Here is a 27500-nt window from a genome sequence, read left to right as displayed (position 1 = left end):
CTTACAGGGTGACAGTGAGGATTCCAGAAGATACTGCTGTAAAGTGCTTAACATAGTCCCTGGCATATAAATATTAACCATGATTTGAAATCTATAAAGACAGGCTTGTATGCTCTAGTTAATGCCCTAGAATCCTCTCTTCCTCTCTCTCACTTTTCCTCCTTCTCCTGTCCTTTCTTAGTTAAACAACACTGTGAGTCATTTCTTATCCATTCTGCCACTCCCCTTTACCCCATAACTATTCTAGCTGGCAGCTGCATCACAGCATCCCCATACCTGTCAGAGGCTTGTGCTTCCAGTGGAGCTCTTTAGGATGCTGGCTTGCCAATGCCTGATGCTCACTGATGGGTGTATTGGGGCCTGACCTAATGCCTTGCCTTGACCTGGGCCTTGTTACTTCTGGTTTTTGTTTTTTTGTGTGTGTGTGTGTGTTTTTTTTTTGCGGTACGCGGGCCTCTCACTGTTGTGGCCTCTCCCGTTGAGGAGCACAGGCTCTGGATGCGCAGGCCCAGCGGCCATGGCTCACGGGCCCAGCCGCTCCGCGGCATGTGGGATCTTCCCGGACCGGGGCACGAACCCGTGTCCCCTGCATCGGCAGGCGGACTCTCAACCACTGCGCCACCAGGGAAGCCCTACTTCTGGTTTTTGATAAGCAGCAGCTCTCTCTTCAGGGAGAGTGCCAGGTTGAAATCCCAACTGAGTAATATATGGAGATTTTTGCCCTCCCCCACTGCTTTTGCAGTCTCCCAAGGAGTATGTTACTTGTCGGCATAGATCTAGACTACCAAAAGTGTCTCTAGAGTGCCCCATGCTCCCAAGCGTCCTAGATCTTCCAGAAACATAATATGGAAGAGTCGGAGCTATCCCCAAATTTCAGGTTCATGTTGAATTTGTATGGAACTTGGGCCTAAGGACTTCTTGACCAAATAAATTCAGAGAGGATGCTGAATCAGCTTCCACAGATGATCAAGCATCCCAGCGAGCTATAACTGACTCCTGCGCCCCAGCTAATTTTAGGGAGATTCCAGTATTACAATAGGAGAGGCAAAAAAGCTTGTGACGGTACCAATCACAAAATCCAGGGGAAAGGCTGAGCAGAGAAGGATGCTCAGTATGAGAGTTCCTCCAAGTGTATTCTCAAGTTTTCATTGTTCATGATTGCTTAGTGATTTCATCCTTGCAGAGATCGCTGAAGCTTTGCCTAACCTTATGTAAAGCAATGTCAAAACATTGGGAATAACTGAAATCGAAAAATAACATCTTGTAACATAATGGCATTATCCAGATTCCAAGGCCATAAGGCCTTGATTCCTTTCTGGATGGAATCCAAATTAATATTATTAATATCTACCACATTCTGACTGTCCTAGAAAAGATGCAAGGCTGCCCTGGGATTTATGTTGTATAGTTTCTGGTTTCTAGGCATTGACATATTTCTCAGCCAAAGAAGATTCCTGATGAGATTGATGACAGGCTGGCAAACCTTAACAGGGTCGTCAATGGCAAAGAATGAAGAAGTAGTAAGACACTTACCCAACTGAGCTTCTAGTTTTTATGTATTTGTGGTGACATTTCATCAAAAGCCAAGATATATAAATTTTTTTTTTTTTTTTTTTTTTTTTTTTTTTTTCTTTTTTTGCGGTATGCGGGCCTCTCACTGTTGTGGCCTCTCCCGTTGCGGAGCACAGGCTCCGGATGCGCAGGCCCAGCGGCCATGGCTCACGGGCCCAGCCGCTCCGCGGCATATGGGATCCTCCCAGACCGGGGCACGAACCCGTATCCCCTGCATCGGCAGGCGGACTCTCAACCACTGCGCCACCAGGGAGGCCCAAAGCCAAGATATTTTGATTTAAAAAATGGTAGATTCTGAAGTCTCAGGAAAATTCTTATAATTCCAAGTGCATGTATCCATGTGGGCATGAGATCGGAGCTCAGATGTTATGTTAGGCCCTTGAGGATTTATAATGTGATTTATCTATTCCCCATCTCTCTGATTTGGCCAAGGTAACTAGCCTTGGCCAAGCCCTACCAATGACCCAGGCCAGACACATCCCTTAGAAGAGGAGGAGGGAATGGTACAGTGTCTCCAAGATGAACCTGCTGGGCTTGAAGAAGACAACTGCTGTTGGACATTTCTAGTTGGATCTGAAAACATGGCTCTTACACTCAGTCTGCAGACTGAGGTAGAGGTCAATAGGGATGAAGGCTTATTCTAAGATATTTAGAGCCAATTAGGAAGTATTAGCCAAAGTGTAAAAGTCTTCAGTCACCCTCAGACTCTAGCTGACAGGCAGGAGCTAGCTCCAAAAGGAGTCTTCTATGCTTTGAATGCCCATCAGTGTTTCGGCCTTGACCTGGACTGGGTCTAACCCACTTGACTTTGACTGTATATCATGTCAGCTGCCTTCTCTGAACCTGCACCTTGCTTCAACTCAACCATCCTGTGCTCCTGAGATGTGTCTACTTTTCTGTAAACCAGTCAAGAAATGTGATGCTCTGGCCAAGTTCCTGAAACTCCCTTTTATCACTTCCCTGTACAGTCCACAAATGGCTCCTCTAGGGAGGCTTGTTTCAAGTAACTTTTTTCCTTCTTATCCCATCCCATTTTCCTTTTGAGGTCTGGACTATGTAATACTTTCCAGCACACTGGGATCCTGAAGAAGGAAGATCCTTTCCTCTTTGCCTTAACTGAAAAGGCATATTTGACTAACAACTCTCAAATTTATATCATCATCCCTGAGCTCGCTGCCAACCTGAAGATTTGTATATATCCTCACTTGGATTTCTCACAACCTTGACTGAACTCCTCCTCTTCCCTCTAAAGTGTTTTACCTGCAACCTTCCCCATATAAATTGATGTCAACCTCATCCTTCTCGTTGTTCAATCCAAACACTCTGGAGTAATCCTTGACTCTCTCCATCTTTCACAGCCTACATCTAATTCAGCAGAAAATCCTCCTGGTTTCATTTTCAAATTGTATTCAAAATCTAGCCACCTGTTCTTGATACAGCAGCCAGAGTGATGCTTTTCAAATGTAAATGAGATCATGTCACTCCTTTAAAACTCTACCAGGGATTCTCATTTCACTCAGAATAAAGGCTCAAGTTTTGCTTCTAAGGCCCTAGATATAAATTTATACTAGCGACTCTAGTGTTACCTGCTATTTTGTACAGTCTGGATGTGGGAATAAATTCGGGTTACATGGCAAGCACTGTACTATTATAAATTCAGAGCAGTAATAATCTGTACAACCTCCCTGGAATCCACAGTTTGGCCTCACAAACTTGAACTCTGTCTGTTGAAAATATTTGTCAATTTGGTTAATGAAGATTATCTCCGCTCTATCTGTAGGAAAAAGGGGCAGCTATGCAACTAGAAATGTAAACAGGAAAGAACTTTAGCTTTTCTTTTGGGCTAAAGAGTCACCTTATTTATTTTCTGTAAAGTACTTATAAATTCACTTTGTGTGATAAATATGTGGTCAAAACCAATTGGACTAAAGGCAAATCATTCTTGGTCATGTGGAGTTTTAAATTCTCTCTACTTTATATTCTTGATATCCTTTCTTATTTCTTTTTTTTTTCTTGCGGTTCGCAGGCCTCTCACTGTTGTGGCCTCTCCCGTCGCGGAGCACAGGCTCCGGACGCGCAGGCTCAGCGGCCATGGCTCACGGGCCCAGCCGCTCCGCGGCATGTGGGATCTTCCCGGACCGGGGCACGAACCCGTGTCCCCTGCATCGGCAGGCGGACCCTCAACCACTGGGCCACCAGGGAAGCCCCTCCTTTCTTATTTCTGTCAGAAACATTACTCTGTCAATTTTAAGATAAGAAATTACGCAAAACATTCTTTTTGCTCTGACCAAAGTTGTCCTCTTAACTTGGGGAGCTAGAGGAAATTTTTGCTATAGCTATTTAGCAACCTCACCATTTATGACTCGGTTGGAAGTGGATAGAAAATTGAGCAGTAAGGGAAAAATGGATCTCAAAGTCTATGCACTTTGCTCGAGGAGAATGAAGACCCACCCTCAGGTCTGAGCCTATGAAGAGGGAGTGTTCTGATTGAACTCCATGGTTATCTGGTTTCCATTTAGCTCTTAGCAGACAGCAAATCAGAAACAGGGAGGGGATTCGTGGTGGGCAGGGCCACTCAAAGTGCATTCTTCAAGAAGTGGCACAGAATTCAGAACCTGCAGAGACAGCAGTTAATAGCAATAAAGCTGTTTGGAGCCATTTAATGTAAAGCCCTGAAGATGTTATCACGTTATAGCCTAGTCAGTAAACGCTGTCGAAGATGATGACAATGAGTCATCTGGAAAGAAAAAAGAACACATGAAATAATGTTCAGGCAACATCCTGATTAGATGGAATGTATTTTAGAAAAATGTCTACCTCAAATGGTTAAAAAAAGCAAAACTAGTAGAGTCAAAGCAGTGCATTTTCATCTTGCTTATGTGGGGCCTGCTTATTCTCAGAATATGACAGTTTTCCTACAAAATGCTTATGGACGAGTCTCCAATCTCCCTCACTTCTCAAAGTCCACTAATTATTATACAGCTCCTCACACTTTGAGTGGCTTGTATTAGTAGGCTCCCAGCATTTTTCTCTGTGTTCTCATGTATTAGTTCATAGAATACTTACAATGTCCCTGTGAGATGGGTATAATATGATTATCAGCTTTGAAATTAGATGTGAGGGAAATATCACCTGCTGAAAGTCACACAGCTAATCAGCGGCAGAATCAATCCGTTAAGCTACCTAAGTCTTCATCTAAATGACAGTCCCGTGATGGAGGAGAGCTGTCTATGCTGGGTCTCCTTCCTCACGTCTGCACTGTGCTTCAAATGACATTATTTTAGACCTATTTACTCTCTTCTTTATTTTCCTCTGGATACTCTCCTGTGTCTCTCTAAAATTGTGGGTCTTAGAAATTACCACGATGCTCTAAGTTCTTTTGTACCTAATACTTCTAGTAACAAAGTCTAAGAGAGTCTAAGATGGCTTTGCTTTCTGGTGGCAGCCATGTTGGATTGATTTCTCATATTAAGCTTTTATTCAACCCTGCTTGACTGGGCAGCTGCAGTAGCTCGCTGACTGATCTCCTTGCTTCTACCCTTACCCCTCAGTGTCTGTTCTCTAACCAGCAGTGAGAGTGATCCTGTTAAAACGTTTGCCGGATCACTTCTCTGCTTGAAGTCCTCCAGTGTCTTCCCACATTACTCAGAGTAGAAGCCAAAGTCCTACAATTGTCTATAAGGCCCTCCTTACAGCTTCCTCTCCATCTTCACCTCCTGCCACTTTCCCCATGCACTGGGCTCCAGCCACAAAGTCCTCTGATGTTTTTGAGACCTTTGCACTTGCTGTGCCCTCTGCCTGGAACAGACTCCCCTCAGATATTCATGTGGCTTTCATCCCTTCCTTCAGGTCTTTGCTCAGATGTCATCCTCTCATCCCCACCCCATCATTCACCCTCCTCCTTTCCTGCTTATTGTAAAGCCATAGTATTTACCATCAGCTATGTGTTTCTACCTGCTACCCCACCTCGTATAATATGATATCCATGGGAACTTTTCCTGTCTTATTCATTAGTGTGTATCCAGTATCTAGAATAGTGCCTAGCATAGAGTAGGTAGCCAATAAATAATTGTTGAATCAAGATTCTTTTTTAAATTGAAATATAGTTGATTTACAATGTTGTATTAGTTTCTGGTATACAGCAAAGTGATTCAGTTATACATATATATGTATATATTCTTTTTCAGATTCTTTTTCATTATAGGTTATTACAAGATGAATATACTTCCCTGTGCTATACCGTAGGACCTTGTTGTTTATCTATTTTATATACATGAGTCAAGATTTTTGTTGTTTTGGACATGAACTGTTGTTGATCAGAGGACTGCTTATTTCTGTGCTGTGTGGTTCTTTCAGGGACATTTAGAGCTAGTCATAGAACTTTACATTTTGTTAAATCCCTTATTGAAATGGAAGATACAAAGGAAATGAGGCAGACAACATCTTATTTGTTCCTAGTGAATCCCTAGATATATATTTGGGACCAGAGGTATATATTGTCCAAGTGTAAACCGCATTCTAAAAGTGATATTTCATAGTTTTTGTCAGGTGTCAATACTAAACTCTTCCATCTACCCTTCTGAAAAATAGAACAGGTTTCCTCAATTTCCACTCTCCTATTTTTTCTGGTTCTTCATTCTTTCACAGAGGATCTGTTCCTTTAGGCCAATTGTTTTTCTGGGTCCCATCCCCTGGGTCTTTAGTGGACTCTTTCCATTCTCAGACTGGTCTCAGGACACTTCTGGGCAGCTGTCAGAACATCAGCATCTTCTCAGTGGAGAGTCAACAAAACTTCCAGTAATTCAGTCATCGCTTGCAGTTGGCCATTGTGAGCTAGTTTTCCTACAGAATTATTGTGACAAAATTCTCCTATTTGCCTCGCTCCTCAAAATTTCTTGGCTTCTAGATTTCTCCTGCCTCACTGTTATCTCAGGCTCCTTGTTCATCTGTTTTAACTTTCAGATTTCATAACCTGCTTTCCCTATTTCAATTTGATTGCGTTAATCTGATTTTCTGCCTCAGTGTACTGAAGTTGGACTACTCCCATTTTTTTCCTGAACCCAAGAGCTTCATTCAGGAAACAACCTGAGTAGAGTTGTGTTTCAGCTTTTATTAAAGTAACATTCCACCTCTTGGTTCAGAGCCCCACACACTGCCCCCTTTTCTCTTGACCGGTTTTTCTCTTCCTGGCTGTGAAAGTGAATGGATCTCAGCTTCCTTGAATGTGGAAGGAGCCTGACTAAAACTGCACTGATCCCCTCAGCTCACTTTCTTTTAACTTTCTTGATCATAATTGTTTAAATGTGTCAATTACTTTATTTCTTAGAAGGATCATGTCTTTTGATTCATATCAAGGGTAGTAAGAATCCACCTCTTTTTAAAAAATATTTATTTATTTGGCTGCATCAGATCTTAGTTGTGGCACATGAGATCTTTCGTTGTGGCATGCAGGCTCTGTAGTTGTGGCACGAGGGCCCTGCAGTTGTGGCGCGTGGGCTCTAGAACCTGCGGGCTTAGTTGCCTCGCGGCATGTGGGATCTTAGTTCCCCAACCAGCGATCGGACCAGGGATGGAACCTGCGTCCCCTGCATTGGAAGGCAGATTCTTAACCACTGGACCACCAGGGAAGTCCCAGAATCCACCTCTTTTTGATGTAGTGGAACCAAATCCATCATCGTCACCAAAGGCCCACGTCCCTGTGCTGCTCTTTATCTACACCTCCATCACTGCTCTTAGACTATTGACAGCAACTTAAAGGCCTGTACTCTAGATTCAAACTGCATGCATTCGTATCCTGGCTCTGCCACTTCCTGGCTGAGTAAGGTTTGGTCATTTATTTAAGTTCTCTGAGCCTCAGTTTCATAATCTGTACAATGACGATAAAAATATTTGCCTCTAGGTTTGTTGTAATGCCTCAATGAGATATCATAATGCAAAGCACTTTAAACAGTTACTTATTATTTTTTTCCTCTTCTACAATAACATGTACAACTTTGGAATAAGGAGAAGTAGTGGAAACTTTTTCTAAAGGCTTGGTTACTGCCATTTCACCTGGACCTGGAAGACTTGTTTTTTGGGTAAAGAAATGTTTTCCCTGTGTGAAGGTTTCATAATCACAGTCAAGCAGTCCCATGAGCCCTGCCATTTAAAGTGGCTCCTCTCTTTTACCTCTAACACTCATACCTACACCCTGGGAATGAGGACAGTGGTCCAGCTCCTGAGATTCTACAGGATAACCACTAAAGTCTCTTTGAATTCTATGCAATGATACATGGCTATGGATGACCAGAACTTGAGATGGACACTCTCTGAATTTCATACCATGTGGTGGCATTCTGATTTCCTTGTGACCTTGACCGAGCTTTGAACAGGTAAGTGAGAGGGATGGAGGCACACAGTGAAGTTAGTCATAGAACCAGTGTTTAGCATGATCATCTGAGAAAGAGAAAAGGAGCCTTTTTAAGTTTTTCCAAGTTAAATCAGGAGAGTTAACTTGTGGAGTGGAGGGTGGTCTTATAATTTTAAAAAATGGCCCTGGAAATTAAAATTTATCAGGAAAAAATGAATTCTATAGAGACAAGGGCAAAGTTATTTATTTAGGAAGGGAAAATGTTACCCAAATAGAGAGTTTCTGTGAATATGAGTGTAAAATAAAAAAGAAGGAGAGATAAGTGACTTAATGGAATTGTCTCTAAAATGTGTAAGTCCCAACATTACCCCCATGACCCCTAATTCTAGAGTTCGTTGGTCACTGTAAAATCATAACACCTTCAGTATATCTTTAACAGATTTTAAGGAACATAGTAACCAAATGGACAAGTTTTGATTTGGCCATAAAATTTGAGGAGAGCTATGACTCTCTAGGATTAATGAATAACATTTGTTTATTTGATTTACTTTAAGAAATCATTCTAAAATCTGTTTACATATCTGTCCTCTCCAGGATGAATTTTGTGTTGGTTCAGCAGATTGTTTACTGTTTTTTCTTCTTCTTCCTTTTTTTTTTTTATCTTCCTGCTCAGTGCCCAACCCAAGTTCAAAGGCTGATGAGAGAGAAAATCTCATGAGGAGGTTTTACTCTAGGGAAGTTGTTCAGTGAATGGGATCTTGGCGCACAGAGAAAGATGTCAGCCTCTTTCTGGCTCCTTCTCAGCCTTGTTGCCGTAACTTCTGCTCAGCCTACCACTGAGGAAAAGGCCAAGATATTTTTGCAGAAGTTTGACCATGAAGCTGAAGACCTGTCTTATCAAAGTTCACTTGCTTCTTGGAATTATAACACCAATATTACTGATGAGAATGTCCAAAAGATGGTGAGTTCTCTCCTATAGCTACATAGGGATATCGGTTGCTTCTTAAAAATCAGCTTACTGCCCAGGAAACTGAAAAGGAAAATCAAAGAAATGCTCTGAGCTGTGAGGTTGGATGTTTGCCTCAGTATTTCTGATTTTGGAGTCCCAGATGCCTGAACAATTGACCTTTGGTTCATTTGGAAAATTGTTACAAAATAATTCACTGGTCTCAGTCCAGATTCTTGGAAACCAGTGAACATGCTTTAGAAAGTTGCCACCATAACTCTCATCATAGTCAGGCTTTCAAAGCAGTTCATAGAAATGCCATAAGTTATTGAGTTAATAATTTTCCCAAGCCTACAATGTCAACAGGAATGTCTAAAGACTCTCTAAAAATGATCTATTAACTGAGAAAAATGCAACTGGAGGCTTAGTGAAAGAGCTAGCCAGTAATTAAGATTACCAGGGGTCGGGTGAGGCTGGACTTGGGAATTCCTTCCTTAATGGTCTCGGAGCTCCGAGGGACTTCCAGAGCATACGAGATCCACAGAACCCTCCAAGAAAAACCATAATCAAACCAGTTCTGACAAATCTCAGAATGCTCTGGGAAAGCCAAATGTTTTATTTGACAAGTGCAAGGATTTAGGAGATTTCTTCCTTCACAGATCCCAAAGCAGTGCTGAAAATGGAGTGACATTATTTAAGAAAAGTTTTTTATGACACTTGTACAGCAATACATTCTTGCAAAAATGGAGTTCAGAAGCTTATTTTTTCAAATAGTCAGTTGCATGTAAATTAAATTACTGCTGCTCACTGGACAGATCCAATCTGAGACCTGCTGCATCATTTGAATTCCTCAGGAGATTTTTTCCCCCTATTTTTCTAAAGCTTAAAGAGATCTAGGAGGTTTTGACAGCCCAGTGTTGTCATAGGAGAGCATTTTTCTTGTCTCATAGTTTGATCTTACCTCTGTTCACCTCTTCACTGTTGCTTTTTTCTCACGTTTTATTTGATCTCTGTTAGAGGTACCTGAAGTACGTTGTGCATTTGTTTTCATTCTCTTTTTTTTTAACATCTTTATTGGAGTATAGTTGCTTTACAATGGTGTGTTAGTTTCTGCTGTATAACAAAGTGAATCAGCTATACGTATACATATGTCCCCATATCTCCTCCCTCTTGCGTCTCCCTTACACCCTCCAGAAAGAGAAAAACAAATACGGTATGCTAACACATATATATGGAATCTAAAAAAAAAAAAAAAAAAGGTTCTGTTTTCATTCTTAGCCGAATGGTCCGCAGGTGGTGGTGAAGTTCGGCCGGCATCATGCCTTAGAGCTCTGGAGTCAGACTGCTGAGGTCCAAACCCTGGCTCCACCACTTTCTACCTGGGTGAACGTGAGCTAGTTAATGAACCTTTCTGCGCCTTAGTTTTTCTGCCTGTGAAAAACAGCGTAACACTCATATTTGCCTCATAGGGTTGCTGTGACGACAGCTAATACACAAAACCACCAAAATAGTGCTCAATGCTTGTGAGCCTGGGAGAACAATACGATATCATTGCTGTGAATGTGACAGGGAGTTATAATTGCTGAAGAGACATGTAACAGTTCTGTTGAGTGCCCACTTGCTGAGAAGGCATGTTGTACACCGAGATGTAGTGATGTTTGTTGAAATCATCTCTGGATCTTAAGTGCTATCATTTTTGAATTGTACTCGTTGATTAGAGGAACGGCCAGAAATGAAAGGGCACAAATCCACAAAGTGTGGTCAAAGTGCAGACAGTATGGGCCCTTTAAAGAAAAGTGAAAATATCTGAATGCAGGAAGCAAGCAGGGGGCCCAATATCTCCTTCCTCCAGCAATGGTGAAGGGCACGTTAGTGTATTAGCGCGCCTGTGTGGACTTACCTGGGGAGGGGGCAATGCACAGGGAGAGCAATAGCTCTTCTCTTCTCTTATCCCATATATTGAGATCCCCTGATGAAACGGGCACTGCAGCTGGTGCTACAAGAGGGACGAAGATGAGGAGGAGGCTGAGATATGGTCTGCTGCTGGTGGCTATCAATGGAAAGAACTGGAGAAATGGAGCATGTTCCCCACGAGCCACTGGAGTGATTTAGGGGGATCAGAGAGAGTTAGAAGGGAAAGCAGAATTAGCTCTCCAAAGCCTGACTCAAAAAGAAAAAGAAAAAAACTGAGTCTGAGAGGGAACAAGAAAGGATAGAGTGTTCCTAGTTGTATTGGCCAACTCTCTTCAGACTAGAAAGGTGGTGCCTTGGAAAGCTCAAAAGAAAGAAATTTACAATAAATAGGAGGAGGTGCTGTTTACATTACAGGTGGTAAAACTGGTAAGACTTGTAAAACTAGGCCATTCTTTAATCTAAAAAAGTGAGACATTGAAAACTATAAGTCAGTTTTCGAAGTATTTAAGCGAATGTAAGGATTGTAGATCCACTGTGGGTAAGGAAGTATGGTTAAGTGCATTTATGGACCCAGTTCTTTACCTTTCCCTATATCAACACCCAAGGTTATGTCACTTTGCAGTGCCATCCCACTGAAAGTGATGTGATTGTGTCCTTCGCCATGTGACTTACTTTGACCAATGAGCTGTTAGCAGACGTGATGCAAGTAGAGGCTTGGAATGGACTTGAACAGTGGGGCTTGTTCTTTGCGCCTTTGGCTTTGCCATGAGAACATGCCTGGGTTGGCCAGCTAAAGAGTGAGGGATGTGTGGAATAGTTGTCCCGTCTGAAACCAATCCCCTAGAGTTGTAAGCAAATCCAGCCAAGATCAGCAGAGCTGCCTGGTAACCCTCAGTGATTCTAGGCACGTAAACAATGAACACATGCCATTGAGATTTTTGGTTGTTTGTTATGTAGTATTATTGTAGCAATAGATAACTAATACAGGAAGAGAAATTTGGGCTGTATGACATGTGTCTGTTCATATCCTATCAGGGTGACATTATTGAGGGCAATCTGCCATTTCCTAATTATCCCTTGGCATAACTTTCAGAGTCAGAATATTGGGCTTGTCAGCCAATCAATCTGACCTAGTATGGCGATTCTCAGATCAAGTTATGAGACTATAGCTTAAAATAATAGAAGGCACCAAAACTTGATCAGTATAGTGTCCCCAAATCTCCCTGCTTAGGAGAGGCCCATCAGATAGCGATAAGGAAAAAAGCTTGGTTCAAAACAGGTTTCCATAGAGTTCAGAAATTCAGTGAAAATTAATTACCAAATACTTGCTTTAGAGCAAATACTGTTCTCATGTTTGAGATCGAACATTCACCAATTAAACTGTAATTCCCTTCTCAGTAAAATGACATTACTTTTTTGCATTGCCCCTTCTTTGTAAGTTTATTGTTGATTTTATTTTTGAAAGAGTACTTTGTAAGTCAAAAGGATTTTTTTTTTCTTTTTTCTTTTTCTTTCTTTTTTTTTTTTTTTTTTGCAAAATCGGAAGCTCTCTAGCACCATAGGAGGTCCCTGGACAATTTTTTTTATCCCTGGAGGAGAGCAAAAGGATCCCATCACTGGCAGGGGCATCCTGGTTCACTGTTCCAGTATTTGGCAGTAACTACTACAGCTGCCCCAAATTCCTGTGCATGCAGCTGAAGGGCATGTTGAAGACTGGCCTGTTGGAGCCCTGGAGGTCTCCAAAAACACTTCATAAATATTTCTTGTTGAGTTATCAGAAGTTGTAAAGAGAGAGCAGGAGGCCCACACTTACCCTTTGGATGGTCAGGGCCCCTAGAGTCCTTGGGCACACCTGCTTCCTAAACCTTTTCCTCTGTCTTTAGGGCTGGGGGCACAGTGAACCCAGAGAAGGGTCATTTTAAACTGCTATTCTGTACCCAAGGAAGGAATGTAGACTCCAACCCTGTCTCCAATGAATCTGTCCCACACTCCCCAACACATACAAGTACCTACACCCAGGTACAGGGGTTGGGAAAAGTCAGCGTGATGCAAATACGATGGAATTTAGGGAATCTGATGCTATCTTGACTCTCCTGAGCTGGCTGTGATACCTTGGGCAAGTCACTTATTTTTTGTCTCTTGAAACATAAGAGGGTGGATGGGCCCAGCCAAGATTTTTCAGTGGATAACTGGTGAATGAATAAGTTCCACATGTGGGGGATTAACCTGAGTCAAGTGCATTGGAGGCCTGTTCATACTAGTTTTTCTTTGTCATGAAAACTTGATGATGTCCCAGTTGAGTGGTGTAATTTGGTGAAACTGAACTTGAGCAACTCAAAATGACATGTTTCATTCCATCCAAATTTGACACAATTACTCACTGATCTAAGCACTCTGACAGGAAACCAGGCAGCCACCAGCTACACCCAGGGAGGGCGGCCTGGTGGTCAGGAACTGCCACTGCTTCTTAATGTGTGCCAGGTAACTGGGCAAAAGAGAATTCATTTAATTTTGGCTAAATCCTTTGGTTTGGAGCGGTTCCATGGGTGTTTCAGATCTAGTTAGAGGAGCTAGGGAATAAGGTGGTTTTTTTTTTCTTTGCTTTTACTATTGAGGGCTTCTAACAACAGCTTTGTTGAGATACAATTATGCACCATAAAATTCACCAATTTAAAGTCTACAATTCAGTGCTTTTTAGTATATTTGCAGAATTGTACAACCGTCATCACCATCTCAATTTAGAACATTTCCGTCATCCCAAAAGAAACTACACGCCCATTAGCAATCACTCTTCCTCCCCCACCCCCAGCTCTAAGCAACCACCAATCTACTTTCTGTCTCTATAGATTTGCCTATTCTGGACATGTCATATAAATGGAATTATACACTAGGTGGTCTTTTGTGACTGGCTTCTTTCACTTTGCATGCCGTAGCATGTATCATTACTTGGTTCCATTTTATTGCCAAATAGTATTCCATTATATGGATTTTTTTTTTTACTTTTCATTGTAAAAATTGTCTAACACATAAAAGAAGGACTAGTATGTTGAATCTCCTTATACCCATCACCCAGCTTCAGCAATTGTCAACACTTTGGCCAATCTTGTTTTATTTTTCTACCCAACCCCTTGTTTATTGGATTATTTTGAAGGAAATCCCCAACATCATATAACTATATGTTACGTGTAAATATTTCACCTTCTAGCTCTCAAAGTAAGAATTTTTAAAACAACCTTAATAGCAGTACCATGTCAAAAACATGACAATAATTCCTCAATACCATCAAATATCTAATCAGTATTCAAATGTACCCTAATGTCTCGTTTAAAAAATTTTCAGCTGGTTTGTTCGTATCAGGATCTAACAAGGTCCTCTCTTGATCATTTTAGCAGATGTACTTTAGGTCTCTTTTAGCCTATAGAGTCCCTCCCTCATTTTTCTGTTTGTTTTGTTTTGTTTTGTTTTGCAATTTATTCGCAGAAGTACTGAACTGTTAGTCCTATAGAAACTCCTACTTTCTGGATTTGCTGATTATGTCCCTATAATATTGCTTAACATGCTCTTTTGACCCCTGTGTTTTCTGTAAATGTATAGATCCGGGGCAGAGGTCAGCACACTTTTTCCGTAACAGGCCAGGTAGTAAATATTTCAGGCTTTGTGAGCCCTACAGCCTCTATTCAACTCTGCCATTGTAGCACAAAAGCAGCCATAGACAGCACATAAATGGGTGTGAATATGTTGCAATAAAACTTTATTTACAAAAACAAATGGTGGGGGGCTTCCCTGGTGGCGCAGTGGTTGAGAGGCCGCCTGCCGATGCAGGGGACACGGGTTCGTGCCCCGGTCCGGGAAGATCCCACATGCCGCGGAGCGGCTGGGCCCGTGAGCCATGGCCGCTGAGCCTGCGTGTCCGGAGCCTGTGCTCCGCGACGGGAGAGGCCACAACAGTGAGAGGCCCGTGTATCGCAAAAAAAAAAAAAAATTATATATATATATACATATATATATATATATATATATATATATATATATTTAAGTTGGGGCCTTTTGGGGATAATGAGCTGTTTCCAAAGTAGATTGAAAAGAAAAGAATTGCCTTAATTTGGGATCAACGTTTTACTAGAAATTTTGCTGTCAGTCATTCTGGATTGGATGAAAAAGGGTAGGGACTGAGAGGTGAGTGGTGGGTTACATGAATGAATTTGTGCTGTAGACCAAACTCCTCTTTCCATAGCTCACTGCCTCTCATTCGGGCATGTTAGAGACAAGAACAGAATATGTCGAATCCAATGTATAGCCAATGGTTAAGAGCATTAGCTTTGGAGGTAAACATTTCTGGGTTGACACCCTGTTTCTTCCAGTTGCTAGCTGTGTGACCTAGGCAAAGTTACTTACCTGCTCTGTGCCTCATTTCCCTCATTTGTGAAGTGGAGACAATCACAACTACCTCACAAGATTGTTTGTGAAGATTAACTGAGAAGTAGTTCCTGAGGGGTTGTGTGTGCTCAATAAAGAGAGAAATCTTTTTCCATTTCAATGCGACTATTCCCTTCATCTCTTGTCTGATCCGTTGTTGTCCCTTTCCTGCACCACTTTCATCATGTCACACACCTGCTTGCAACCCCTAAGTGACTCCCTGGTATTTACAGGATAAAAGTAAAATTCCTTGGCCTAGAGAGTGCAGTCATGCCTGGAGTCCTGCTTTGGAATCTGTACTAGTTATGTATTGAGTAAAAGGTACTACGAGTAAAAGTACCACAGCATAGTAGCTTAAAACAACACACACTTGTTATCTCACAGTTCCTCTGGGGCGGGACTCCAGGCATAGCTTAGCTGGATCTGCTTCTGAGTCTCATAAGCTTACAATCAAGGTCCCGGCTAGAGCTGTGGTCTCATCTGCAACTCAACTGGGGATGAATCCACTTCCAAGCTAATGTGGTTAGTGGTACCATTTAGATCCTCATATATTGCTGAACTGAGGTCCTTAAGATGTCAGTCAGAGGCCATCTTCAATTCCTCACCATGTGGCCCTATCCATAGGATAGCTCACAACATGGCATCTTGCTGCATCAAAATCAGCAAGGGAGAGTCTTCTGGCAAGATAAAAATGGCAACCTTATGTAACATAAACATGTATATCCTGTCACTTTTGCTATATTCTCCCAGTTAAAAGTGAGTCACAGGTCCTGCTCACACTCAAGGGGAGGGGGACACACAAGGGTGCACCACCAGGAAGTAGGGATCACAGGAGCCATCTTAGTGTCTGCCCACCACAGGATCCAGGATTCAGATACTGGCAGTTAGTTGCCAGCTCCAATTTTTATTTCTCTTAGCCCCTTTCTACACATAGGAAAAATGGAAATAGAATAATTTTCTATCTCATGGGGTTGTTAAGAAGACCAAATGAGGTAAATTATTTTGCAAAGTACTCTACACACATCTATCTCCTACCTACTTTAAGGTCTGTCTTAAGTTCCACCTCCTCCATGAGGCCTTGCCAAATCTGGTCCCTGTAACAGGAACTGCTTAGCCCCACTCATAGTTTATACATTATCGTATGCTCTTGTTTCAGTAATGAAGCATTCACAATGCATATCTTATCTGTTTGATAAAACTGTCAGCAACTTAAGGACAAGGACTTTTTTCCCTGTAAGTGATAAAGTAGCTATGATTTTTAAATGCTTGGGATGTATCAGGCACTTTGATAGGCATTATATTACTTGTTAAATTGTCTCGCCCTTACAGCAACCCTTTGAGGTAAGTTCTACTATTATTACTCTCATTTTACGAGTAAGGTAACATGACTCAGAGAGGCTGAGTAACTCGCTCAAGGTCACAACAGCTAGTCAGAAGTGTCTGACTCAAGGAATGGAGTTCTTACTTGCCTCATATGCTACCTCTTTTATAGGGTCTAGAGAAGTACAATGTACAAAATAGTTGCTCATTTCGGTCTTTGATAAATGGAAATGAGCTTGTGCGCTGAGAGAAGACTGCATTGGATAAGTCTGGAGAAGTCTACTTGCCTACTGGTGGTCAAGATGGGGGGACAAGTGAATCCTGGCATCATCACCTGCTTATTGGTTTCTTTTGCTGGTGGAAAATCACCACAGCTACCAAATGGCCATGTTCTGGGCAACCTTGACTGGGGATCATACTTTAAGATCAGAATCTCTGGTAAATCATGGCACCACGGAGCTTCCTGTAAACTGGTTCTCATTTCTTATGGTTCTCATTGCCATGAGGAGCTGTATGCCCAGGAAGTCCGCTCTGAGCTCTGCTGGACTCTCCCTTTAGAGCGCTCATCCTTGAATCCTTGAACAACTCGCCCACGTCACAAGTGCTAAGGCCATACCTTCCAGGGCCTCACAACATGAATCATCTGTGAGAATTCACTTCCAGTTCTGGGGACAGGACCCTTGGGAAAACTAAGCACTAGGTCAGAAAGAGAGAGTGACCAAGAGTGGCTTGGTCACTCTTAACCTAAACTTTGACCTTCAGCAAAGTAGAGAATTAAATCACTCAGGAAATATTAAATGTTCCACCAGATGCTCTTTGGACTATATCTTCTGTTCTATCTATTCGAGCAGTGCCATTCGAACTTCAACTTGATTATTATTATTTTTTTGTCGTTTCAGAATGCAGCCGGGGCCAAATGGTCTGCCTTTTATGAAGAACGGTCCAGGACTGCCAGAACTTATCCACTAGAAGAAATTCAGAATCTCACACTCAAGCGTCAGTTGCAGGCCCTTCAGCAGAGTGGGACCTCAGTGCTCTCAGCAGACAAGAGCAAACGAGTATGTGACATGTTAGCACTGACCCCAAGAGTTGAAATATTTGGGAAAAGTCTTAAACATTAATACCACCCCTGGCTGCTTCCTTTATCTGCCAAGATAGCAACGCTCACAATAGAAAGAGCTCTGTGCCTCGGTAGGGTGGCCACGTAACTTATCATCCAAACTGGAATCCTTTGAGAGTGAAGGAGGACACTGGTACGTTAGGACACATTGTTAAACCACGATTCTAAGGGCACTGTGGTGTATATGGACACAGTGACAGAGGTCACCTTCCTGAGGACCAGGCACTTAGTCCATGTCCGTGCTTCTCAACCGGGAGTGATTTTGCCCACCAGGGACATTTGACAATATCTGGAGATATTTTTGGTTTTTACAACTGTTGAGGGGTGCTGTTGGCATCTAGCAGATAGGGATGCTGCTAAACACTCTACAAGGCACAAGGAAGCCCCCAAAGACAAGAGTCGTCTGGTCCAAAATGTCAATGGTGCTAAGCTTGAGAAGCCCTGTATGTCGTCTGATCCTCCCCCACCCTTTTGATTCTTGACTCTCCTCTGCGACTTCTTTAGCAAGTGGCTAAACCACCCCAGCTCAAACTACTTCAGGGATGGGCGACTCACTTCTTTCCAAGACGCCAGTTCCGTATGTGGGTCCCTCTAACTGATGGCAAGATACTCCTTCCATTGAGCATAAAGTGCTTTACCTCCACTTTGTACTGCCTTCTCGAGCCAAATTGCTCTCTCCCATCATGGTCTTTAAATAAAGGAAGGCAGGTAATTTTTTTTAACTAGTTGAGTCTTTTCTTCTCTAGGCTAAACATCCTTCACTCTGTCCATTTTTCCTTATACGATGGTTTCAAGTTCCCTAACCAGTCCTAGTTGCTGGCTTCATTTTGTCAGTATCCTTGGACTGAACACAGCCCTCTGAGTGGGTTTGGGTCTGCATGGAGGTGAGCAGGGGTACGACATCCTGCCTCCTGTGCTTTACATCTACTAAGACGATCCAGGATTACATTAGGCTTCTGTTTGCTTGCTTTGGTTTTTTGACAGTCTACTTCCATGGTTGATTCATCTCAACATCACTGTCAAGAAAGTCTCCAAATCTCTTCCACCAATGTTGCTCCAAAAACGATACCTTTGAAAATTCTATTCTTATGTAGGTAGTTTGTCTAAATTCAAGAAAGCCTATATTCACCCCTGTTAAAATAAAAATCTCTCATCCTGTCTTTCTAGCCCAGGAGTCAGCAAACTTTCTTTCTATAGAAGGAGCGATAGTAGATATTTTAGGTTTGTGGGCCATACTGTCTCTGTCCCACTGAGTCAGTCTGCTCTCGTTGCGGGAAATCAGCCACAGCTAACACAGAAACAAATGGGCATGTGTTCCAATAAAACTTTACAAAAACAGGCAGCAGAGAGGATTCGGCCTGCAAATCATAACTTACCCTTGATTTGATCTATTGAAATATTTTTATCTAAAACATTTGGCTATTTAACATCAAAGTCTTTCTCAGCTGCTTGCCCTCTGGTACTGTGTTCATATCTGCATCTATAAAAAGAAAAATGCACAATAAGGACAAAGATAAAACCATATGGCCTGTGTCTTCCTACAAGTTGTTGTTTATTATTCTGCATTCTTTGTGGCCCATTATTCAAATAGTTATTAATCCACTTAATTTTATCCATTTCGCCCTTCCCCATCTTTTCCACAAGGACACCATGTGAAACCTTGCCCGTTGCTCTGTTACAATCTAGAGCTTGGTCTAGTCTACGTGGAAACTGGACATTGTATTTTAAAAAGACCCCCAGATAATTCTGATGTGCAGCCAGGATTAAAAATCACTGAAATGCCTGTAAGAAGAGCTTGAAGTGTTTGGGAGGAGGGGAGACTCAAGGATGCAGGAATTCAATGGAGAGGAAGGAGGGGAGATGGAAAAAGCAGGTAGAGGAAGAGACCAGGAGGGGTTTTGTGCCATGGTAAGGGACTTGGGTTTATTCCTTTGGACTGTGGGATCTTGTTGAAGTTTTAAGCATGAGATCTGTTTCATGTTTTAGGATAATGGCTCTTGTAGAAGAGTGAAGGAATAATGGAAGAGAGAAATAGGAGAAGGGAAAACAGGGCTGTTCATCCAGTGCTTCTTAAGTCATCTATAGGAGAGAACCAGTCCCTCCCTCCCTTCCTTCCTTCCTTCGTTTCTTCCTTCCTCCCTCCCTTCTTCCCTATCTTTCTTTATTTCCAATCCATCGCAGATCAGTGCTTGGTTAATTTCATTGATCACATGCTTAGCTGTCATGGAAATATCAAATCGTTTTTAAAAGTTTAGAAACATTTATTCTCTCAATTCCTGTGCTTCTCGTAGGCGAGAAACAAACTATTTGCTGACTTGCACTGGTCCATGGACCATACTTTGAGTAGCACTGCTTTACTCTATTACCTTTATGTTCCTTTACCTACAGGGTAAAAGTTAAACTCTTCAGTAAGGCATAGAAGGCTGCTCATGATCTGCCCCTACTTCCCCCTCTATTCTCCCATCCTCCATGCCCCTCAATCAACACCACTACCCCAGTTTTCTCTCTCATGTCACCACTCCCTGAAAATGCCTTGTCTTTCTCAACCTTCTTCTGTCTTGTAAGCTCTGTCCTCTACTTCCCTTCTCTACTTGACCAATTCCTACCTCTCTTCCAAGACACAGCTCTATTGTGCCCCCTCTTTGAAGCCATTCCTGAATCTCCAGGTTATGAATTTATCCCCCCCCATGCTGCCTCATCACTTTTTGGCCACAGTTATAGTACCTGTCACTCTACTGTGTAATCATTGGTTTCATGATTGTCTCACTGTCACATGATTGTGGGGTCCCTGAGGACCAGTGACTTGTTGATGTCATAATTGTTAGACTTTAGGACATAGCAGATGTTCAATAAATGTGCACTCAGTGAAGGCTGAATAGAACAAGAAATGCACTGCTCTGTGCGTGTGTGGGTGAGAAACATCCTTGGGATTTTGGTAGATCTGTGTGTTTTTTTTTTCAGTCACTCCACATATATTTATCATGTGCTTATAAGGCCTGTCTGTGCTAGTCGATGGTGGGAAAATTTAACTGAGGTGTTCCAACCCTACATCAAAGAAGATACTTAGCCAATAAGATGTGAACTGCTGTATTTTGAGGCATAAAAAAGTCACATGGTTGAAAGGACGTCTCTACATTAGCATTCTCTTTTGTACATCTTCCACTTCTAACATTGTTTATTATCTTTAATTTGCAGTTGAACACAATTCTAAGTACAATGAGCACCATCTACAGTAGTGGGAAAGTTTTCGACCCAAATACACAGGAGCGCTTAGTACTTGAACCAGGTGGGCTATTAATTTTGAGCAGTGATTATAAAACTTACTTTTTTTACTCCAAGCTTTAAAAATGAGATTAACATTAGATGATGACATTGTGCCTTTCAGATGGATCATCCAAAGAGGGGAAGATTCCAAATGTGTGTGTTTCAGCACACAGATGCTCTTTTAAGTTTTAACAAAACTGCACTGTAAATTTTGTCACACTCAAGTAATTTAATTAAATTAATAGTTCAATGATCTCAGTGGTTTATTTTCTCTGCAGAAATATTTTGAAACTATAATAAGGGTGAGGAAATGAATGAATCATGAGATTTCATTGAACAACTTTATGACCTTGATGTCTGCCAGCCTTTTAATTCTTTAAATTTCATATAAGTCTTTACAAATAAAAACTTTACAAATGCATGTTTATTTCCCTTTGGGTACTTCGCGATAATAGGTTTGGATGACATAATGGAAAACAGCGAAGACTACAGTCGGAGACTCTGGGCTTGGGAAGGCTGGAGGGCCGAGGTCGGCAAGCAGCTGAGGCCATTTTATGAAGAGTATGTGGTCCTGGAAAATGAGATGGCCAGAGCCAACAGTGAGTTTGCTGGGCTGTGGCGGTTCTGAAGCTCTCTACAGGGCTGCGGGGCTATTTCTCATGAACCACCAAGCCTGCCCTTTGATATAAGGGGTATTCCTAATTTAACGATCACCTGCTGAACAATTAGGTTATGTGTCTCAAGGAGGAGACCACCAGGGAATAAGGAAAGGTGAATTGACATTCTACAGTTGAAAGGGCTCAAGAGTGAGACTAAGTTACCAGGCCTCAAACAAATCAGTTGTCTGGGAAGGGCTCAGGCCCCCGAGGGTTCCTGAGGTAGCCTGGGGGATTGATCGATTCTATTTACCAGAAAGGATGAGAGTCAGAGACACCATCTCTCCCCTAAACTCCCATCTGGCCACAGTTCATTCTCAAAGGTCATTTGTGTGTTTACGTCAGAGTGGTGTCCCAGAAAGAAACAAATCCGTGTAGTTTAGGCTGGAAACCTACTACTCTCTGTAGTTGTAATTATAACTCAAATCACGTGGTCATCAAAATCTTAACATGGTGAGGAATTTCCATATCTCTTAACTTACCCTCCAGCCTGAATGATGAGCCAAAGCCATGGCATTATGGATTAATTCATGCTCTGAGGTTGAGGAAGGAAAAAAAAAATTTCATCTTTCTAAATATCTTTCACTACCACTTAAACTCATATTCTCAAGCCGTAGGCGAGCTGGAGACAGGAGCCCATCGCCACATCCTTCCATCCAAATATTTACTTGTCTCCTCATCTTCCTGGTCATCCATTGCCAGTGTGCATGTAAAACTAAAAGTTGCTAAAATACATTTACAAACTTTATTAACTATTACCCTGACACAAGCTTGCATTTCCTGATAACAAGACACTACATGAAGCATACATACAATTTGCCACCAAACACAGGCCCACTGTGGCCGTGTCCAAGATGAGTTGGGTTAGATTTGAAAATATAAGGCCCTGAGCAAAATGAGAATTTAAAGATCCAATCACATGTTTTAAAGCTAAAGATGCAAATTGACCTACGGAGAGAGTAGAGACCCGGGGTTAGGAGACTCGGAGTGCGCCTCTGCCCCTCACCAGTTGTGTGACCTCGGGCGAATCGTTTAACCGGCCAAGAGCAGGCTGTTACCCTGCACCACGGGGATTATAATACTGTCTGTCTTGTAGAGTTTTTGTGCTTAGTAGATGAGATAATGAATTAAATTTTGGACACATTAGCTAGTGTTATTATTTATTTGCATCCCTTTGAGTTGATATTTAGAAGGGCAGTAAAAATGTGACAGGTTTTTGGAGTTCTTCACCTCCCAGGAAAGCTATTCTATGTATATTGTGCTTTATCTCTTTCTTCCCAGATGTTCTCATTTTTCTTCTTTTTAAAAACAGATTATGAGGACTATGGGGACTATTGGAGAGGGGATTATGAAGTGACAGGGGCAGGTGACTATGACTACCGCCGCGACCAGTTGATCACAGATGTGGAACGTACCTTTGCAGAGGTAACAAGGAACTGTCTGCAGAGACAGGTGTAGGGCAGCGTGCAGGAAGAATGGACAGGGACCAAAAGCATTCTGGCTTGTTCTTAACACACTGGCTTGAAGAGATCGTAAAGAATCACAGGGCAACTGCTACAGATGATCGGAATTGCTCTGCTTTTCTCTCCCTTTTAGCCACTGACCAGCAATTACCAACAGGAAGATTAGGAGAAGGAAAGACTATAGGAAGAAGTGGTCTTTTAGATTATAAGAAGGCAAGGGTTTCAGGAGCTGTGTGGGGCCTGTGCTGTCTTCCTTTGTTAGCAGAGCCATAGGCTTTGCTTCCTTCCTCAGGACACTTGATACCGTTGTTTCCTTATCTTTGGCTAAGGAAGATGTTCTAGGGAAGGGAGAGTCCTATTAGAAGTGCTCCCATAGACACCTCTCAATGTCTCCCTCTTCCTTCATTTTGACCCCCACATCCCCATGCCTTCCAGCTTCTTATGTGAAGCTGTTTTGTCACAGCCATAGCTGGGCAGAGCTATCAAAAACGGAAGTAGGACAAACAACCCCCCCGAAAAAGAATTGGGCAAGAGATGTGAGTAAGTACATCATCAAAGAAATTACACAAATGGCAAATAAGCAAATAAAACATTATTAGGGAAATGCACACTAAAACCATGATTAAGAACCACCACAAATAGAGTTACCATATGATCCAGCGCTCCCACTCCTGGGCATATATCCGGAAAAGAGGAAAACACTGATTTGAAAGGATACACGCACTCCAATGTTCATAGCAGCACTGCTTACAATACCCAAGACATGGAAGCAGCCTGTGTCCATTGACAGATGAATGGAAAAAGAAGATGTGGTATATATATATATATATATACATACATACACACACACAATGAAATATTACTCAGGCATAAAAATGAATGAAATAATGCCATTTGCAGCAACATGGATGGACCTAGAGACTATCATACTAAGTGAAGTCAGACAGAGAAAGACAAATATCATATGATATCACTTATATGTGGCATCTAAAAAGATGATACAAATGAACTTATCTACAAAACAGAAACAGATCCACAGACATATAAAACAAACTTATGGTTACCAGAAGGGAAGTGGGGGAGGGATAAATTAAGAGTTTGAGATTAACAGATACACAGTACTATATATAAAATAGATAAACAACAAGGTTCTGTATAGCACAGGGAACTATATTCAATATCTTGTAATAACCTATAATGGAAAAGAATCTGAAAAATAATATATGTATGTATATGTATATGTGCATGTATATACATAAATACACACACACACACACACACACACACACACAACTAAATCACTTTGCTGTACACCTGAAACTAACACAACAGTGTAAATCAACTATACTTCAATTAAAAAAAAAAAAACACTACATTCTCACCAGAATGGCTGTGATTAAAACAGACTGACAGAGACTTCCCTGGTGGTCCAGTGGGTAAGACTCCACGCTCCCAATGCAGGGGGCCAGGGTTTGATCCCTGGTCGGGGAACTAGATCCTGCATGCATGCCGCAGTTAGGAGTCTGCATGCCGCAACTCAAGATCCCGCATGCCGCAACTCAAGATCCCACGTGCCACAACTAAGACCCGGCACAGCCAAAATAAGAAAAAAAAAAAAAAAAAGAAAAAAAGACTGACAGTACTAAGTGCTGCGGACAGAAATGTAAAATGGTACAGCCATTTTGGAAAATGGTTTGGCAGTTTCTTAAAAAGTTAAGCACATACTTAGCATATGACTAAGATATTTCACTCTTAGTGATCTATGTGAAAGAAATGAAAACATATAGCCATACAAAGACTTATACACGAATGTTCATAGAGATATTACTCATAATAGCCCCAAACTGGAGACAACCTAGTCATCCTTCAACTGGTGAATTTTATCCTTAAGATACTAAATGAAGCAAACTCTGATGTATTCATACAATGAAGTGGTACTCAGTAATAAAAAGGAATGAACACTGATACCTGCAACAACATAGATTAACCTAAAAAACATTAAGCCAAGTGAAAGAAGCCAGACGTGAAAGGTCACATATTGTATGGTTTCATTTATATGAAATGTGAAGAATAGGCAAAACGATAGAGAAAGAAATCAGTTCAGTAATCAACTGGGGCTGGGTGTGGGAATGGAGTTGACTGCAAATGGGTGCAAGGGAACTTTGGGGAATGTTGGAAATGTTCTAAAACTGAGCGGTAATGATGGTTGTCCAACAGTATACTTTTATTAAAACTCACAAAGCTATATGTTTTTAAATGGGTGAATTTTATATGTAAATGATACTTCAGTTTAAAAATGAAGGAAGTAGGTAGCATCTTAGAAATGGATTTTTTTTTGCACCTGCCTTCCTTTTGGGATCTGTATCCCTCCAGGTGTGTTCATTGTTTTATGCAGTGAAACTAGTCATTATCGATATCTGGGAAGAATGAATGCTTTCAAACTCTTCAGAATATTTCAGAGGAGAAGAAATTAGAACTTAGGGAAATTCTACTTGTCTAAAGAAGCGCCTATTTTTAGTGTTGGGGATTGGAAATAGGCTATTCTTGGTCTTAAACTCTCTTCCTGAGCTTTTCAGATTAAACCATTATATGAACAACTTCACGCTTATGTGAGGGCAAAGTTGATGGATGCCTACCCTTCCCGTATCAGTCCGACTGGATGCCTCCCTGCCCATTTGCTTGGTAAGAAACTCCAGGAATTCTTTGTGTACTTTGCTCTTTGTCATTTCCACCAATAAAGTTGTTTTTCTGGAGGGAGGCCCAACTTTTGAAAAATTCTGTGAATGAAGTTAGTAACATTATAGAAATCAAAGTTTGAAAGCACTGTCTTCAACAGAGAAGTCATTTTAAATTGTTCTCTGTTGCATTACTTTATACATAAAGAGTTATTATGTTGGCCACAATCCATAGGATAAAGGGGTTATTTAAGATCACTAGAGAAATGAGAGTGGAAATGGGGAAATAAGTTTTATTAATCAACTTGGTTGGCTAATCCTCGAGGTGGGATTTTAGCATCATATTCAGAGGAAAGAAGCTTGGTTGGCTAGGGGCAGTCAGGGGTGAGAGAAAGACTTTCTAGAATTAAGGTATAGCCTGAGTGAAAGCTTTGTTAAGTTCATTGTTCAACTGCAACAATTTCTTTTGCTGAAAAGTACTTGGTTTGGAATCATATGAGTAATGAATGAAGTCTTCATCATGAAGGAAGATGCCTAGCTTAGGAGGAGAATCAGTCTTCCAAGAACTTTGGATCCTGCCATAGAGCTTTTGTAGACCATGCAAGACCTGGGGCCCATTATTCAACCTCCTTATTCCCCACCAGAGAGTGGTCATCCTCCCTCCCCTCTCCCTCACCCCAGAAGCTGAGGCCAAATAAAATATGTGTTTGAAAAGTTCATGTCCTGCATACATAGCATGCCTACTATAATCAAGCTAAGTTGCTGATAGCTGATTCTCCACAGCCAAGCCTCTCTCTTAGCAGGGGGGAATCTGGACAAAGGATCAGTGGAGACATTTTCCTCTAAAGCAATATATAAATACTCTCTACAGTGTCTTTGGCAGGTGTTCTTTGGTAATTCACTTTCTGCTTAAACCTGTCTGGTGTCAGGTGGCTCCTTCTTCCTTCCAAAGTAAACTAACCTAAAGTCCTACCTTATGTGGAGGTGAATCAACACCCCTCTAATGCCTTCCATTCATTTTGCCTAATTCCATGCTATGAGGTTACCCAGAATATGTCCATTCTTCTTCCACAAGATGGCCTTCTAGAGATTTATAAACAACCATTGTCAAGGCACAGCATAGTACCTGGCACAAGAGTACGTACTCAGTATATTTTAGTGAGTATTACTGTTATCATCATGTATACACTATTTTCTTCTTTCATGTTAAATATCCTACATAGATTTTTCAACCATTCTTTAAAATCTCACTTTTCTGCTTGTTCTTCTTTGGGCAAGTTATCCTTTGTTGATGTCCCTCTTCAAATATCACGCTCAGAACTGAACAGTTACTCCAGATGAAGTTTGACGAACATGGAGTAAAAATGGTGCTATAGTTTCCTTTGTTCTAGACACTGTAATTCTACTCACTTACCCTACAGTCACATTTGTGTTTTGGAAGCCACATCATACTGTTTGTTGGGTCCCTTTTGGTCTTTTACATGTGGGATATGTTTCAGCCTGATGTCACATATCACATATTTCTATAATAGATAGATGTTTCTTTAAAATTGAAGCATAGGACTTTACATTGATCTCTACTGAATTTTATCTTTTAAAACATGAGTTCATTGACATATTCTTTATGTAGTTATTTTTCCCCATTCCTTTGGTGCCAGGATTCTGGTCCTATTATGAGATTGATTTTTTTCTAGATCCATTTTTTTCCTTTTAGGGTTTCTGGCCTTGGAATTCAATTTAACATTTGTTTGAGATGTTTGAAAAATCACCCAGTTAAGTGGATTCCTATAGTATAGTAATAAAAG

The 27500-nt window shown here is 41.5% G+C and overlaps 1 protein-coding gene across 1 annotated transcript; it reads left to right on the top strand.

The window, feature by feature from the left end:
- Positions 1–7838: 7838 nt before the first annotated feature.
- On the top strand, positions 7839–25702 carry LOC308611238 (angiotensin-converting enzyme 2-like; the record flags this gene model as incomplete). The annotated part of the gene is made up of 7 exons (XM_081260102.1): positions 7839–7943; positions 8595–8882; positions 17417–17575; positions 20833–20923; positions 21357–21500; positions 22870–22982; positions 25597–25702. Coding segments are annotated over exons 2-7 (799 nt in total), but the record flags the coding sequence as incomplete, so codon positions are not given.
- Between the last annotated feature and the right edge of the window lie 1798 nt (positions 25703–27500).

The sequence above is a fragment of the Mesoplodon bidens genome, assembly GCF_964165515.1.
Source record: "Mesoplodon bidens genome assembly, contig: HAP1_SCAFFOLD_1558, whole genome shotgun sequence".
In the NCBI taxonomy this organism is placed as follows: Eukaryota; Metazoa; Chordata; class Mammalia; order Artiodactyla; family Ziphiidae; genus Mesoplodon; species Mesoplodon bidens.
The sequence above is the reverse complement of the archived record's forward strand: the minus strand, read 5'-3'. Positions and strand labels throughout refer to the sequence as shown.